At 54.7% G+C, this 18,144-nt stretch overlaps 1 protein-coding gene across 2 annotated transcripts in view; it reads left to right on the forward strand.

Annotated features, from left to right (window-relative positions):
- The window catches only part of plxnb3 (plexin B3), a 104,543-nt gene that overhangs the window by 38,617 nt on the left and 47,782 nt on the right, over positions 1–18,144 (forward strand). For both annotated transcript variants that reach the window (XM_072367990.1, XM_072367991.1), the window contains 5 exons: positions 10,995–11,405; positions 11,573–12,305; positions 12,998–13,177; positions 16,281–16,409; positions 16,505–16,605. In XM_072367990.1, coding sequence (XP_072224091.1) covers positions 11,011–11,405; positions 11,573–12,305; positions 12,998–13,177; positions 16,281–16,409; positions 16,505–16,605 — 1,538 coding nt within the window. In that variant the 5' untranslated portion in view covers positions 10,995–11,010. The remainder of the gene's footprint in view (positions 1–10,994; positions 11,406–11,572; positions 12,306–12,997; positions 13,178–16,280; positions 16,410–16,504; positions 16,606–18,144) is intronic.

An 18,144-nucleotide genomic window follows, 5' to 3' on the forward strand; every position in this document is an offset into this window, starting at 1 on the left:
AGCTTGATCAGGTCACAAACCAGTAGATTTTTAAACTATGGTATGTCTTCTTCATTCTTTCATACCACATGGTTTAGGGACCCACCAACTCCCCAGGAAAACTCCCGGTGAGTACCGGGAACCAATCAGGTGAAAGGAAGATTTATCAGGATTGCAGGACTCAGCTGACATGCAGAAGGCAGGGCCTACAACCTGTGGTTCATCAGCCTACGGGGGTCATGTGATCAGCTGCTTTCAGGCGATCTGCTGGTTCCTCTGAGGTGGACCAACAGAGTTCAACCTGAGCTTCTGTACCTGCCGCCCTGTCGCGTCTGTGGTAACCATGGGAACAACAGGATGTGTTTAAAAAGCTTCCGACAGTAACGAGTTGTCACCATGGTTACAAATTGACTTCCTGTGGGGACTTTGATGATGATGAGGATGTGTAAAGATACTCTCTCACACACACACCCATCCCGCTGGGATTTAATGTGTTTGTGTCTCAGTTGTCAAACACTTGATGATATCAAACTGAAAAATATTTATGAGCTCACTGGGGTGTGTGTGTGTGTGTGTGTGTGTGTGTGTGTGTGTGTGTGTGTGTGTGTGTGTGTGTGTGTGTGTGTGTGTGTGAGTGTGTGTGTGAGTGTGTGTGTGAGTGAGTGTGTGTGTGTGTGTGTGTGTGTGTGTGTGTGTGTGTGTGTGTGTGTGTGTGTGAAAAAGACAAAGACATGACAAAATAATCGTGAAGCAGGAAGACCCAAGAAGAAAACAAAGAAAAGTGGAAGAACGACATTTAGTTCTATGTATTTCTAACAGGAAGTTCTACTGTCTGTACGCAGTAGCACACCTGCTCACAGGTGTGTCCTCAATCTGCAGTGTGTAGGTGTGTGCCTGTAAGATGTCATACAGCCGTAAAAGGTGTCATCACTGTATCATAATGACATCATTAGGATAAAGATATTTGACAGTCTGTTACAGGTAACATCAGTTTGTTACAGATCTGTGTTTTACTGCAGTGTTTCAAACAGGCTCCGACGAGTCGGTCCGTGGGTCTAGGGACGAGCCTGACTGTGGGTCTAGGGACGAGCCTGACTGTGGGTCTAGGGACGAGCCTGACCGTGGGTCTAGGGACGAGCCTGACTGTGGGTCTAGGGACGAGCCTGACTGTGGGTCTAGGGACGAATCGGGACCGTGGGTCTAGGGACGAGCCTGACTGTGGGTCTAGGGACGAGCCTGACTGTGGGTCTAGGGACGAGCCTGACCGTGGGTCTAGGGACGAGCCTGACTGTGGGTCTAGGGACGAGCCTGACTGTGGGTCTAGGGACGAGCCTGACCGTGGGTCTAGGGACGAGCCTGACTGTGGGTCTAGGGACGAGCCTGACTGTGGGTCTAGGGACGAGCCTGACTGTGGGTCTAGGGACGAGCCTGACTGTGGGTCTAGGGACGAGCCTGACTGTGGGTCTAGGGACGAGCCTGACCGTGGGTCTAGGGACGAGCCTGACCGTGGGTCTAGGGACGAGCCTGACCGTGGGTCTAGGGACGAGCCTGACCGTGGGTCTAGGGACGAGCCTGACTGTGGGTCTAGGGACGAATCGGGACCGTGGGTCTAGGGACGAGCCTGACTGTGGGTCTAGGGACGAGCCTGACTGTGGGTCTAGGGACGAGCCTGACTGTGGGTCTAGGGACGAGCCTGACCGTGGGTCTAGGGACGAGCCTGACTGTGGGTCTAGGGACGAGCCTGACTGTGGGTCTAGGGACGAGCCTGACTGTGGGTCTAGGGACGAGCCTGACCGTGGGTCTAGGGACGAGCCTGACCGTGGGTCTAGGGACGAGCCTGACTGTGGGTCTAGGGACGAGCCTGACCGTGGGTCTAGGGACGAGCCTGACTGTGGGTCTAGGGACGAATCGGGACCGTGGGTCTAGGGACGAGCCTGACTGTGGGTCTAGGGACGAGCCTGACTGTGGGTCTAGGGACGAGCCTGACCGTGGGTCTAGGGACGAGCCTGACTGTGGGTCTAGGGACGAGCCTGACTGTGGGTCTAGGGACGAGCCTGACCGTGGGTCTAGGGACGAGACTGACTGTGGGTCTAGGGACGAATCGGGACCGTGGGTCTAGGGACGAGCCTGACTGTGGGTCTAGGGACGAGCCTGACTGTGGGTCTAGGGACGAGCCTGACTGTGGGTCTAGGGACGAGCTTGACTGTGGGTCTAGGGACGAGCCTGACTGTGGGTCTAGGGACGAGCCTGACTGTGGGTCTAGGGACGAATCGGGACCGTGGGTCTAGGGACGAGCCTGACTGTGGGTCTAGGGACGAGCCTGACTGTGGGTCTAGGGACGAGCCTGACTGTGGGTCTAGGGACGAGCCTGACTGTGGGTCTAGGGACGAGCCTGACTGTGGGTCTAGGGACGAGCCTGACTGTGGGTCTAGGGACGAGCCTGACTGTGGGTTTAGGGACGAGCCTGACTGTGGGTCTAGGGACGAGCCTGACTGTGGGTTTAGGGACGAGCCTGACTCTGGGTCTAGGGACGAGTCGGGACTGTGGGTCTAGGGACGAGTCGGGACTGTGGGTCTAGGGACGAATCGGGACCGTGGGTCTAGGGACGAGCCTGACTGTGGGTCTAGGGACGAGCCTGACTGTGGGTTTAGGGACGAGCCTGACCGTGGGTCTAGGGACGAATCGGGACCGTGGGTCTAGGGACGAGCCTGACTGTGGGTCTAGGGACGAATCGGGACCGTGGGTCTAGGGACGAGCCTGACTGTGGGTTTAGGGACGAGCCTGACTGTGGGTCTAGGGACGAGCCTGACTGTGGGTCTAGGGACGAGTCGGGACTGTGGGTCTAGGGACGAGCCTGACTGTGGGTCTAGGGACGAGTCGGGACTGTGGGTCTAGGGACGAGCCTGACTGGGTCTAGGGACGAGCCTGACCGTGGGTCTAGGGACGAGTCGGGACCGTGGGTCTAGGGACGAGCCTGACCGTGGGTTTAGGGACGAGCCTGACTGGGTCTAGGGACGAGCCTGACCGTGGGTCTAGGGACGAGTCGGGACCGTGGGTCTAGGGACGAGCCTGACTGTGGGTCTAAGGACGAGCCTGACTGTGGGTCTAGGGACGAGCCTGACTGTGGGTCTAGGGACGAGTCGGGACTGTGGGTCTAGGGACGAGCCTGACTGTGGGTCTAGGGACGAGTCGGGACTGTGGGTCTAGGGACGAGCCTGACTGGGTCTAGGGACGAGCCTGACCGTGGGTCTAGGGACGAGTCGGGACTGTGGGTCTAGGGACGAGTCGGGACTGTGGGTCTAGGGACGAGCCTGACTGGGTCTAGGGACGAGCCTGACCGTGGGTCTAGGGACGAGTCGGGACCGTGGGTCTAGGGACGAGCCTGACCGTGGGTTTAGGGACGAGCCTGACTGGGTCTAGGGACGAGCCTGACCGTGGGTCTAGGGACGAGTCGGGACCGTGGGTCTAGGGACGAGCCTGACTGTGGGTCTAAGGACGAGCCTGACTGTGGGTCTAGGGACGAGCCTGACTGTGGGTCTAGGGACGAGTCGGGACTGTGGGTCTAGGGACGAGCCTGACTGTGGGTCTAGGGACGAGTCGGGACTGTGGGTCTAGGGACGAGCCTGACTGGGTCTAGGGACGAGCCTGACCGTGGGTCTAGGGACGAGTCGGGACTGTGGGTCTAGGGACGAGTCGGGACTGTGGGTCTAGGGACGAGCCTGACTGGGTCTAGGGACGAGCCTGACCGTGGGTCTAGGGACGAGTCGGGACCGTGGGTCTAGGGACGAGCCTGACCGTGGGTTTAGGGACGAGCCTGACTGGGTCTAGGGACGAGCCTGACCGTGGGTCTAGGGACGAGTCGGGACCGTGGGTCTAGGGACGAGCCTGACTGTGGGTCTAGGGACGAGCCTGACTGTGGGTCTAGGGACGAGCCTGACTGTGGGTCTAGGGACGAGTCGGGACTGTGGGTCTAGGGACGAGCCTGACTGTGGGTCTAGGGACGAGTCGGGACTGTGGGTCTAGGGACGAGTCGGGACTGTGGGTCTAGGGACGAGCCTGACTGTGGGTCTAGGGACGAGTCGGGACTGTGGGTCTAGGGACGAGTCGGGACTGGGTCTAGGGACGAGCCTGACCGTGGGTCTAGGGACGAGCCTGACTGTGGGTCTAGGGACGAGCCTGACTGTGGGTCTAGGGACGAGCCTGACTGTGGGTCTAGGGACGAGTCGGGACTGTGGGTCTAGGGACGAGCCTGACCGTGGGTCTAGGAACGAGTCGGGACTGTGGGTCTAGGGACGAGCCTGACTGTGGGTCTAGGGACGAATCGGGACCGTGGGTCTAGGGACGAGTCGGGACCGTGGGTCTAGGGACGAGCCTGACTGTGGGTCTAGGGACGAGCCTGACCGTGGGTCTAGGGACGAGTCGGGACCGTGGGTCTAGGGACGAGTCGGTACCGTGGGTCTAGGGACGAGTCGGGACCGTGGGTCTAGGGACGAATCGGGACTGTGGGTCTAGGGACGAGCCTGACTGTGGGTCTAGGGACGAGCCTGACCGTGGGTCTAGGGACGAGTCGGGACTGTGGGTCTAGGGATGAGTCGGGACTGGGTTTAGGGACGAGCCTGACCGTGGGTCTAGGGACGAGTCGGGACCGTGGGTCTAGGGACGAGTCGGGACCGTGGGTCTAGGGACGAATCGGGACTGTGGGTCTAGGGACGAGCCTGACCGTGGGTCTAGGGACGAGTCGGGACTGTGGGTCTAGGGATGAGTCGGGACTGTGGGTCTAGGGACGAGCCTGACTGTGGGTCTAGGGACGAGCCTGACTGTGGGTCTAGGGACCGTGGGTCTAGGGACGAGTCGGGACCGTGGGTCTAGGGACGAGCCTGACTGTGGGTCTAGGGACGAGCCTGACTGTGGGTCTAGGGACGAGCCTGACTGTGGGTCTAGGGACGAGCCTGACTGTGGGTCTAGGGACGAGCCTGACTGTGGGTCTAGGGACGAGCCTGACTGTGGGTCTAGGGACGAGCCTGACCGTGGGTCTAGGGACGAGCCTGACTGTGGGTCTAGGGACGAGTCGGGACCGTGGGTCTAGGGACGAGTCGGGACCGTGGGTCTAGGGACGAGTCGGGACCGTGGGTCTAGGGACGAGTCGGGACCGTGGGTCTAGGGACGAGTCGGGACCGTGGGTCTAGGGACGAGTCGGGACTGTGGGTCTAGGGACGAATCGGGACTGTGGGTCTAGGGACGAGTCGGGACTGTGGGTCATGTAGTAAAGCCAGACTGACTAAACTAGGACTCAGGACAGGCCCTGGACCGGGTCTTAGTCCCTGTCCAGGACCGGCTCTTAGCTTTTATATCTGAACTAGCTCAGCAGACTGAAAGTAGGACGAGTAGAAACACTGAGGGAGGGAGTCACCGAGGGAGAAGAACAGGATATGAACAAAGAGAAGAAATTTAAGTGTGCACACACACAGTAACACACTGTAACACACCCACAGCTGTGTGTGTGCACATCTCTTTGAAGGGTGTGAGAGTCAGCAGCAAACCACAGAGATAATATGTGGGTGGAGGTGTGTGTGTGCCTGAGGTAAGGCAGCCTGTAATCATCACCTCCCTATGATGAAAGCAGCCTGTCCTTCATTTACATAAGGTGGGTGGGGGTGGGTGGGGGCACAAAAGAGGAGTAAAGTGCAAACTGCTGAGATTGGCAGAGTAAACTGCTGAATGTTTCACTGCAGATGCACCTGCAGCATTGTCTCTGTTGCAATGGTTACCAGCAGAACAAAACACCTGAGTGATGCGAGAAGTTCACCTGACAGCCAATCAGAGAGCAGGACCTGCTTCTATAGGAGGTTTGTGTCCACAAAGGAAGTTCCAGAGGTCCTGGAGGAGCTCCCCGTGTTCCTATGGAGACTCAGATTTTCTTGAAGGGTATCCAGGGATAACCACATAGGTCATTGAAGTCCTGGACAATGTTCCAGGTCCACCCCGTAGGTCTGTCAGAAGAGACCAGAAAACATTTCAGGAAGTCCTTGAGGAAGTTCTAAGTGTTTTCCAGGCCGGTTAACAAGGATCAAAGAGTCTGTAGTATGCTCCTGGATCCGAAAGGAGTTTCCAGGGACCCTTAATGAGATTTTGATGGTTGCTCCAAGTTTTGTGTTTTCTGCTGAGTTTTGTGCTCTCATGGCCTCTGTAGGAATTTTGGGGGGTGTCACAGAGAGACAAAGCAGATCTGAGCTCAGCAGATCAAACAGGAGTTTGTTTTCTATTTTTTTTTACGCTTCACCGCCTCTGTCTCTACCTCCTTCTTCTGTCCTTCCTCTCACCTCTTTCTGAAACTCCACTTTCCTCCCTGACAGCCGACAGCTCTCCTTCTGCTCAGCGGCATGAATTATAGATGAAGCTCCCTTCAGCTCGGGGAGGAGCTGATTAGCATACAGACTGTGTGAGGATGTGCAGAATTACCATGGAAATGTTGAACTATGTGTGTGTGTCCTGAGGCCTCTCAGGGTGTTTCCCAGCATGCACCAGGGGAAGTTAAACAGTCTGTTTGTGTCCAACATGCAGCAGGATGGCCAGAAACTGTAAAAAAGAAGCCAAAGTAACCCAGAAAAGTTCTGTTCAGGTTCTGATTCACCGAGGGGAACATTAGTGAACGTGGGGAACATCAGTGAACGTGGGGAACATTGGTGAACGTGGGGAACATCAGTGAACGTGGGGAACATCGGTGAACGTGGGGAACATCGGTGAACGTGGGGAACATCTGTGAATGTGGGGAACATTAATGAATGTGGGGAACATTAGTGAACGTGGGGAACATCGGTGAACGTGGGGAACATCGGTGAACGTGGGGAACATTAGTGAACGTGGGGAACATCGGTGAATGTGGGGAACATTAATGAATGTGGGGAACATTAGTGAATGTGGGGAACATCGGTGAACGTGGGGAACATCGGTGAATGTGGGGAACATTAATGAATGTGGGGAACATTAGTGAATGTGGGGAACATCGGTGAACGTGGGGAACATTAATGAACGTGGGGAACATCGGTGAATGTGGGGAACATTAATGAATGTGGGGAACATTAGTGAACGTGGGGAACATCGGTGAACGTGGGGAACATCGGTGAACGTGGGGAACATTAATGAATGTGGGGAACATTAGTGAACGTGGGGAACATCGGTGAACGTGGGGAACATCGGTGAATGTGGGGAACATTAGTGAACGTGGGGAACATCGGTGAACGTGGGGAACATCGGTGAACGTGGGGAACATCGGTGAACGTGGGGAACATCGGTGAACGTGGGGAACATTAGTGAACGTGGGGAACATCAGTGAACGTGGGGAACATCGGTGAACGTGGGGAACATTAGTGAACGTGGGGAACATCGGTGAATGTGGGGAACATTAGTGAACGTGGGGAACATCGGTGAACGTGGGGAACATCGGTGAACGTGGGGAACATCGGTGAACGTGGGGAACATTAGTGAACGTGGGGAACATCTGTGAACGTGGGGAACATCAGTGAATGTGGGGAACATTAGTGAACGTGGGGAACATCTGTGAACGTGGGGAACATCAGTGAACGTGGGGAACATCAGTGAACGTGGGGAACATCGGTGAACGTGAGGAACATCGGTGAACGTGGGGAACATCAGTGAACGTGGGGAACATCGGTGAACGTGAGGAACATCGGTGAACGTGGGGAACATCGGTGAACGTGGGGAACATCGGTGAACGTGGGGAACATCGGTGAACGTGGGGAACATCAGTGAATGTGGGGAACATTAGTGAACGTGGGGAACATCTGTGAACGTGGGGAACATCGGTGAATGTGGGGAACATTAGTGAACGTGGGGAACATCGGTGAACGTGGGGAACATCGGTGAACGTGGGGAACATTAGTGAACGTGGGGAACATCGGTGAACGTTGGGAACATCGGTGAACGTGGGGAACATCGGTGAACGTGGGGAACATCGGTGAATGTGGGGAACATTAGTGAACGTGGGGAACATCGGTGAACGTTGGGAACATCAGTGAACGTTGGGAACATCGGTGAACGTGGGGAACATCGGTGAACGTGGGGAACATCGGTGAACGTGGGGAACATTAGTGAACGTGGGGAACATCAGTGAACGTTGGGAACATCGGTGAACGTGGGGAACATCGGTGAACGTGGGGAACATCGGTGAACGTGGGGAACATCGGTGAACGTGGGGAACATTAGTGAACGTGGGGAACATCAGTGAACGTTGGGAACATCGGTGAACGTGGGGAACATCGGTGAACGTGGGGAACATCGGTGAACGTGGGGAACATTAGTGAACGTGGGGAACATCAGTGAACGTGGGGAACATTAATGAACGTGGGGAACATCGGTGAATGTGGGGAACATTAATGAACGTGGGGAACATTAGTGAACGTGGGGAACATCGGTGAATGTGGGGAACATTAGTGAACGTGGGGAACATCAGTGAACGTGGGGAACATTAGTGAACGTGGGGAACATCAATGAACGTGGGGAACATCGGTGAACGTGGGGAACATCAATGAACGTGGGGAACATCGGTGAACGTGGGGAACATCGGTGAACGTGGGGAACATCGGTGAACGTGGGGAACATCGGTGAATGTGGGGAACATTAGTGACTGTGGGGAACATCAATGAACGTGGGGAACATCGGTGAACGTGGGGAACATCGGTGAACGTGGGGAACATCGGTGAACGTGGGGAACATCGGTGAACGTGGGGAACATCGGTGAACGTGGGGAACATCGGTGAACGTGGGGAACATCGGTGAATGTGGGGAACATTAGTGAATGTGGGGAACATCAATGAACGTGGGGAACATCGGTGAACGTGGGGAACATCGGTGAACGTGGGGAACATCGGTGAACGTGGGGAACATCGGTGAACGTGGGGAACATCGGTGAACGTGGGGAACATTGGTGAACGTGGGGAACATCGGTGAACGTGGGGAACATCGGTGAATGTGGGGAACATTAGTGAACGTGGGGAACATCGGTGAACGTGGGGAACATCGGTGAATGTGGGGAACATCGGTGAACGTGGGGAACATCGGTGAACGTGGGGAACATCGGTGAACGTGGGGAACATCGGTGAACGTGGGGAACATCGGTGAACGTGGGGAACATTAGTGAACGTGGGGAACATCGGTGAACGTGGGGAACATTAGTGAACGTGGGGAACATCGGTGAACGTGGGGAACATCAGTGAACGTGGGGAACATCGGTGAACGTGGGGAACATCGGTGAACGTGGGGAACATCGGTGAACGTGGGGAACATCGGTGAACGTGGGGAACATCGGTGAACGTGGGGAACATTAGTGAACGTGGGGAACATCGGTGAACGTGGGGAACATTAGTGAACGTGGGGAACATCGGTGAACGTGGGGAACATTAGTGAACGTGGGGAACATCGGTGAACGTGGGGAACATCGGTGAACGTGGGGAACATCGGTGAACGTGGGGAACATTAGTGAACGTGGGGAACATCGGTGAACGTGGGGAACATTAGTGAACGTGGGGAACATCGGTGAACGTGGGGAACATCGGTGAACGTGGGGAACATCGGTGAATGTGGGGAACATCGGTGAACGTGGGGAACATCGGTGAATGTGGGGAACATTAGTGAATGTGGGGAACATCGGTGAACGTGGGGAACATCGGTGAACGTGGGGAACATCGGTGAACGTGGGGAACATCGGTGAACGTGGGGAACATCGGTGAACGTGGGGAACATCGGTGAACGTGGGGAACATTAGTGAACGTGGGGAACATCGGTGAACGTGGGGAACATCGTTGAACGTGGGGAACATCGGTGAACGTGGGGAACATTAGTGAACGTGGGGAACATCAGTGAACGTGGGGAACATCGGTGAACGTGGGGAACATCGTTGAACGTGGGGAACATCGTTGAACGTGGGGAACATCGGTGAACGTGGGGAACATCGGTGAACGTGGGGAACATCGGTGAACGTGGGGAACATCGGTGAACGTGGGGAACATCGGTGAACGTGGGGAACATCGGTGAACGTGGGGAACATCGGTGAACGTGGGGAACATCGTTGAACGTGGGGAACATCGGTGAACGTGGGGAACATCGGTGAACGTGGGGAACATCGGTGAACGTGGGGAACATCGGTGAACGTGGGGAACATCGGTGAACGTGGGGAACATCGGTGAACGTGGGGAACATCGGTGAACGTGGGGAACATCGGTGAACGTGGGGAACATCGGTGAACGTGGGGAACATCGGTGAACGTGGGGAACATCGGTGAACGTGGGGAACATCGGTGAACGTGGGGAACATCTGTGAATGTGGGGAACATTAGTGAATGTGGGGAACATTAGTGAATGTGGGGAACATCAGTGAATGTGGGGAACATTAGTGAATGTGGGGAACATCGGTGAACGTGGGGAACATTAGTGAATGTGGGGAACATCGGTGAACGTGGGGAACATCGGTGAATGTGGGGAACATCGGTGAATGTGGGGAACATCGGTGAACGTGGGGAACATCGGTGAACGTGGGGAACATCGGTGAACGTGGGGAACATCGGTGAACGTGGGGAACATCGTTGAACGTGGGGAACATCGGTGAACGTGGGGAACATCGGTGAACGTGGGGAACATCGGTGAACGTGGGGAACATCGGTGAACGTGGGGAACATCGGTGAACGTGGGGAACATCGGTGAATGTGGGGAACATCGGTGAACGTGGGGAACATTAATGAACGTGGGGAACATCGGTGAATGTGGGCTCTGCAGAGGTGTGACCTCTTTCACAGGTATAGACAGGTGTGTTTGCTTTGTTTTTAGACCAGATTTCTTTTATGTGGCTGGTTTAGTATCAGTTTGGTGAAAAAGAGCTTCGGACAGGACTAAAGGCCAGTTCTGAGTCACATATATTGGCCGAGCTCACTCTAGCTTAGCCTAAGTTATGAACCCTGCTGCGCTGTTTGGTTCAAAGCCTCCCCCTCTGTTTACCTACTGCAGCTAAAGAGGAGCTGCCATGGTGGCCTCCTCCATCCCCCCATCAGTCGTCCTCGTCTTCCTCGCCATCCTCCCCCCTCCCTCCCAGCCCGCAGATGTCGTGGCGCAATGGGTGAAGCTGGAGGGCTCCCCGCTGTCTCACATGCTGCTCAACCCGGGGGTGGGGCTTCTGTATGTGGGCGGAGTTGACCACCTGTACCAGCTGACCTCGGACCTGGAAGTGGTGTCACATGTGAACACTGGCCCCCACCTGGACTCCCCAGACTGTCTCCCTCCCATATTTCCTCAGGACTGCCACTCAGCAGCGCCAACTCACAACCACAACAAGCTGCTGCTGATGGAGGCGGGGCAGGGGGCGGAGCCAGGGAGCCTGATTGTATGCGGCTCTCTCTTCCAAGGAATCTGTGAAAAGAGGTAACTTAGTGCTGGTTTCCACTCAATGTTTGCTGTTCATTTGTCATCATATTTTTCACTGATAAATAGTTTTAAATCAGCTGTGACACTCGTTCGTCCAACCTTCTCACCGTGTTTGTGAATCTTTCTGATGACTTCATGTATTTGTGTCCCCTCCTTCTCTGCAGGAGTCTATCCAACATCTCTCAGCTCATCTATCAGACCTCCAACCCCGTTGACACTCAGTACGTTGCAGCCAACGAACCTCGAGTCTCCACTGTTGGTGTGGTAATAACCACAAAGAGCAAACAGGATGCAGATGGGGCTGGCGGCCTGCTGCACCTGATGCTGGTTGGTCGAGGTTACACCAGCAAGGGTCCTGGCGACATCCCACCGATCACAACACGCCGTCTGTTCCCTGTGAATCCACCTCGCAGGGCTTTTTCTCAGGAGGAGGAGCTTGGGAAACTCGTGGTGGGAAGTTACTCTGAGTACAACAACCACTTTGTGAAAGCTGTTGCCCACGGCAACCACGTCTACTTCCTGTTCTCCCGGCGCGATATGTGGCACAAGAAGGAGTACCGGACGTACGCCTCCAGGCTCTGCGTCTCCGATCGCAGCTTCTATTCGTACGTGGAGGTGCCCCTGCTGTGCGAGGGCGGCTACAACCTGGCTCAGGGGGCGTGGTTTGGTAACCACTCGGGCGAGGCCGTTCTGTTCGTTGTCATGGCAGCAGGGCAGGCATCTACACCTGTGGCGACAAGTCGCTCAGCACTCTGTGTTTATGAGATTGGACAGCTGGACGCCATGATGCTGAGGGCACAGGAAGTGTGTTATACAGAGGGCGGGCGGGGCAGCGGCGGACAAGAAGAGGCCTACATCGAATACGCCGTGTCGTCAAAGTGTCTCAGGCTACCGAAGGTAAACACCTGCGAACAGGTAACACACGTAACCACATAGCTTGACACTCCTCAGAGGGGGCAACATTCAGATGTTCTGGTTCTGTGTTCCGAGGCTCAAAGGCAGGCGTTCCTCACCAGATGTTTGTGGACAGCTTCAGAAACACGTTCAGAAAGATCTGAACAGCAGAGGTTTAAACTGTCTGTCCTCTCTGTCTGTGTGAACCATTCAATCACACGCATTGATCTGCTCTAATCCAAGAGGTACATCTGATGACATCACAATTCACTGATGACATCACAGATTCGGAGCTGTTTTGGAAAAAGCTGTTGATGGTCATCACCTGTGTCACTGTGTGTGTGTCTGTGTGTGTGTGTGTGTGTGTGTGTGTGTGTGTGCGTGTGTGTGTGTGTGTGTGTGTGTGTGTGTGTGTGTCTCTGTGTGTGTCTGTCTGTGTGTGTGTGAGTGTGTGTCTCTGTGTGTGTCTGTGTGTGTGTGTGTGTGAGTCTGTGTGAGTGTGAGTGTGTGTGTGTGTGTGTGTGTGTGTGTGTGTGTGTGTGTGTGTGTGTGTGGATTATCCTGGGCAGCTGTCACTCAAATACACACAGCTGGCAGGATTTGACGGATTTGACCCACATAACATTCAGATTAAAGTGTGTTAGAGGAAGCTTCAGTGTTTGTTTGTTTCTCACTGAGCGCCGTTTCTTTACAAGGACTCTCTTTCGGAGTACCCCTGTGGGGGAGAGCACACCCCCAACCCCATCGCCAGCGCCGTGCCCGTTCAGGCCACGCCCACCGTCACCCTGGCTACCCAGCTGACGGCCGTCACCGCAGCAACGGAAGCAGGACTCACCATCGCCTTCCTGGGCGACCGCGAGGGACGACTGTATAAGGTGACATCACGCAAAAACACACGTGCACATTTTTAACCTCCAAGTGCGAACACGTGGCACGGTGACCGGTCTGCCGGTACTGGTTCTGACACCAGAACCTTACTTCCTGCCTCGCTGCCTCACAGATGTGAACAGCAGAGCTTTGATTCTCTCATCAATATTTAGGGAATGATTCAGGTGCACCTGCTGAGTCTTTACCCAGAGTGCACCTGCTGGGTCTTTACCCAGAGTGCACCTGCTGGGTCTTTACCCAGAGTGCACCTGCTGGGTCTTTACCCAGAGTGCACCCGCTGGGTCTTTACCCAGAGTGCACCTGCACCCGCTGGGTCTTTACCCAGAGTGCACCTGCTGGGTCTTTACCCAGAGTGCACCTGCTGAGTCTTTACCCAGAGTGCACCTGCTGGGTCTTTACCCAGAGTGCACCTGCTGGGTCTTTACCCAGAGTGCACCCGCTGGGTCTTTACCCAGAGTGCACCTGCACCCGCTGGGTCTTTACCCAGAGTGCACCCGCTGGGTCTTTACCCAGAGTGCACCCGCTGGGTCTTTACCCAGAGTGCACCAGCTGGGTCTTTACCCAGAGTGCACCAGCTGGGTCTTTACCCAGAGTGCACCTGCTGGGTCTTTACCCAGAGTGCACCCGCTGGGTCTTTACCCAGAGTGCACCTGCTGGGTCTTTACCCAGAGTGCACCCGCTGGGTCTTTACCCAGAGTGCACCTGCACCCGCTGGGTCTTTACCCAGAGTGCACCTCCACCCGCTGGGTCTTTACCCACAGTGCACCTGCTGGGTCTTTACCCAGAGTGCACCTCCACCCGCTGGGTCTTTACCCACAGTGCACCCGCTGGGTCTTTACCCAGAGTGCACCTGCACCTGCTGGGTCTTTACCCAGAGTGCACCCGCTGGGTCTTTACCCACAGTGCACCCGCTGGGTCTTTACCCAGAGTGCACCTGCACCTGCTGGGTCTTTACCCAGAGTGCACCTGCTGGGTCTTTACCCAGAGTGCACCTGCACCTGCTGGGTCTTTACCCAGAGTGCACCCGCTGGGTCTTTACCCACAGTGCACCCGCTGGGTCTTTACCCAGAGTGCACCTGCACCTGCTGGGTCTTTACCCAGAGTGCACCTGCTGGGTCTTTACCCAGAGTGCACCTGCACCTGCTGGGTCTTTACCCAGAGTGCACCTGCTGGGTCTTTACCCAGAGTGCACCCGCTGGGTCTTTACCCACAGTGCACCTGCTGGGTCTTTACCCAGAGTGCACCTGCACCCGCTGGGTCTTTACCCAGAGTGCACCTGCACCCGCTGGGTCTTTACCCAGAGTGCACCTGCACCCGCTGGGTCTTTACCCAGAGTGCACCTGCTGGGTCTTTACCCAGAGTGCACCTGCACCTGCTGGGTCTTTACCCAGAGTGCACCCGCTGGGTCTTTACCCAGAGTGCACCCGCTGGGTCTTTACCCAGAGTGCACCCGCTGGGTCTTTACCCAGAGTGCACCCGCTGGGTCTTTACCCAGAGTGCACCCGCTGGGTCTTTACCCAGAGTGCACCCGCTGGGTCTTTACCCAGAGTGCACCCGCTGGGTCTTTACCCAGAGTGCACCCGCTGGGTCTTTACCCAGAGTGCACCCGCTGGGTCTTTACCCAGAGTGCACCCGCTGGGTCTTTACCCACAGTGCACCCGCTGGGTCTTTACCCACAGTGCACCTGCTGGGTCTTTACCCACAGTGCACCTGCTGGGTCTTTACCCAGAGTGCACCTGCACCTGCTGGGTCTTTACCCAGAGTGCACCTGCTGGGTCTTTACCCAGAGTGCACCTGCTGGGTCTTTACCCAGAGTGCACCTGCTGGGTCTTTACCCAGAGTGCACCTGCTGGGTCTTTACCCAGAGTGCACCTGCTGGGTCTTTACCCAGAGTGCACCTGCTGGGTCTTTACCCAGAGTGCACCCGCTGGGTCTTTACCCAGAGTGCACCTGGGCAACTGTCAGCTAATCAACAAGGTTTGGACCCTGAAAGCCCGGCTTTCCTGCCGTGTGTCTCCTGTTTTTGTAGGTGAGGAGCCAAAAGGAGGAACTCTGCAGGACTTTGTTACTTAACTGGACCCGGTCATCAGGCCTCTGGTGAAAACTGGGTCAGAACCCTGTCATCATGCTGCATCCATTTTTTTGACAGCAGCAGAACCACCAGTTTACAGTCTGGGCATGAAGTCCGACTCAGTTGATCTTTCCAGTGTGGACCCCACCTGCACACATGACGAGCACAGGCACCGGTACCAGGTTCTGTCTGAGTTTAGGTTGAACGGGCTTTGTCCTGGTTCTGAGAGACCTAGATTCAGGTAACAACCAGAGGGTGGTTTTTCAGTGGCAGGATTTCTGTATTTGTGGATTTTGTTTTAGACTTTTCTCTTTGTGACTGGAAACTGGGTAAAATCAGAACCTAAAGCCAGTTCAGTTCTTACTGGGCTGAACTAGCGAAGGTGAAGGGTTAGGGTTAGGGTTAACCCTAACCCTAACCCTAACCCACAGATTGTTCATCATCTGAGAACAACTGAAACTCTTTTTGAGTTCAGAGGCTGAGGACACAAAATTAAATCAGCAGAGATACTGATCAGATTATTGATCATCTTTCCCTGACAGAAAGAAATCATTCTGATTGGTCAGCTGAGCTCAGCTCCACCTGTTCTACATCAACGTGCACAGATCCACGCTCACAGAGCTGAGAACCAACCTTCATGTTGTTGGTTGGATAACCGGGAGATAAGCTGTCGGATCTGTTTCAGAATACAAACTGTTGTCCTGGACAGCTGGTGTTACATCCGTACAAACTCTACCTGATCAATAAATCCCAGATGAGGATGTCAGTTTACCTCAGGCTCTCCTGCTGCTGGGATACAGCAGCGCCACCCGGTGGTGGGCGGAGGCGTCCCAGTGCTTCCCTTCTGTTGTTGCTGACAGTCGCAGCTTCCAGCATCTCACGGTGCTTCAGCTGTCAGAACACAGATGGTTCTGTGAGGCCAGGACCCGATCAGATCCTGCAGGACCCGATCAGATCCTGCAGGAACCTTCAGAAGAGAGGAGTCAGAGCTGACCTCTGTGAACTCCCCTGTGTTGCAGGTATTGGTGCGCTCCGGCAGGTCCGGCGACCTGTATGGCAGCGTGTTGGTTGACAGTGGCAGCGCCATCAGTGCTGATCTCCTTTTGGATGAGAGCCAGCAGCAAGTTTACGTTTTAACCAATGACAAGGTAAGGAAACCTCCTCTTTCCTGCCGTCCTCTCCCCCTCTTCTGCAATTCATGTCCAATCAGAAGCTGAGGTCAGGTTTCCTGTCTTTGTTTCAGTTGTCGAAGGTTCCTGTGGCGTCCTGCGAGGCTCACACCGACTGTGCGTCCTGCCTCGCTGTCAGAGACCCGTACTGTGGCTGGTGTGTCCTGGAGGGACGGTAGGTCTGCCATCCGTCTGTCATCCATCCATTTATTATCCATCCATCATCCATCCATCCATCATCCATCATCCATCCATCCATCCATCCATCATCCATCCATCCATCCATTTATTATCCATCCATCCATCCATCCGTCCATCCATCCGTCCATCCATCCATCCATCATCCATCCATCCATCCATCCGTCTGTCATCCATCCATCATCCATCCATCATCCATCCATCCATCCATTTATTATCCATCCATCATCCATCCATCATCCATCCATTTATTATCCATCCATCCATCATCCATCCATCCATCCATCCATCCATCCATCCATCCATCCATCCATCCATCCATTTATTATCCATCCATCATCCATCCATCATCCATCCATTTATTATCCATCCATCCATCATCCATCCATCCATCCATCCATCCATCCATCCATCCATCCATCATCCATCCATCCATCCATCATCCATCCATCCATCTATTATCCATCCATCCATCCATCCATCCATCCATCATCCATCCATCCATCCATCCATCCATCCGTCCATCCATCCATCCATCATCCATCCATCATCCATCCATCCGTCCATCCATCCATCCATCATCCATCCATCCGTCTGTCATCCATCCATCATCCATCCATCATCCATCCATCCATCCATCCATCCATCATCCATCCATCCATCATCCATCCATCCATCCATCCATCATCCATCCATCCATCCATCCATCATCCATCATCCATCCATCCATCCATCCATCATCCATCCATCCATCATCCATCCATCCATCCATCCATCCATCATCCATCCATCCATCCATCCATCATCCATCCATCCATCCATCCATCCATCATCCATCATCCATCCATTTATTATCCATCCATCATCCATCCATCATCCATCCATTTATTATCCATCCATCCATCATCCATCCATCCATCCATCCATCCATCCATCCATCATCCATCCATCCATCCATCCATCATCCATCCATCCATCTATTATCCATCCATCCATCCATCCATCATCCATCCATCCATCCATCCATCCGTCCATCCATCCATCCATCATCCATCCATCATCCATCCATCCGTCCATCCATCCATCCATCATCCATCCATCCATCTATTATCCATCCATCCATCCATCCGTCTGTCATCCATCCATCATCCATCCATCATCCATCCATCCATCCATCCATCCATCATCCATCCATCCATCCATCCATCCATCCGTCCATCCATCCATCCATCATCCATCCATCATCCATCCATCCGTCCATCCATCCATCCATCATCCATCCATCCATCCATCCATCCATCCATCATCCATCCATCCATCCATCATCCATCCATCCATCCATCCATCATCCATCATCCATCCATTTATTATCCATCCATCATCCATCCATCATCCATCCATTTATTATCCATCCATCCATCATCCATCCATCCATCCATCCATCCATCCATCCATCATCCATCCATCCATCCATCCATCATCCATCCATCCATCCATCATCCATCCATCTATCCAT

This window comes from Leuresthes tenuis, unplaced genomic scaffold, assembly GCF_036924035.1.
Source record: "Leuresthes tenuis unplaced genomic scaffold, fLeuTen1.0.hap1 SCAF_16, whole genome shotgun sequence".
Taxonomy (NCBI): Eukaryota; Metazoa; Chordata; class Actinopteri; order Atheriniformes; family Atherinopsidae; genus Leuresthes; species Leuresthes tenuis.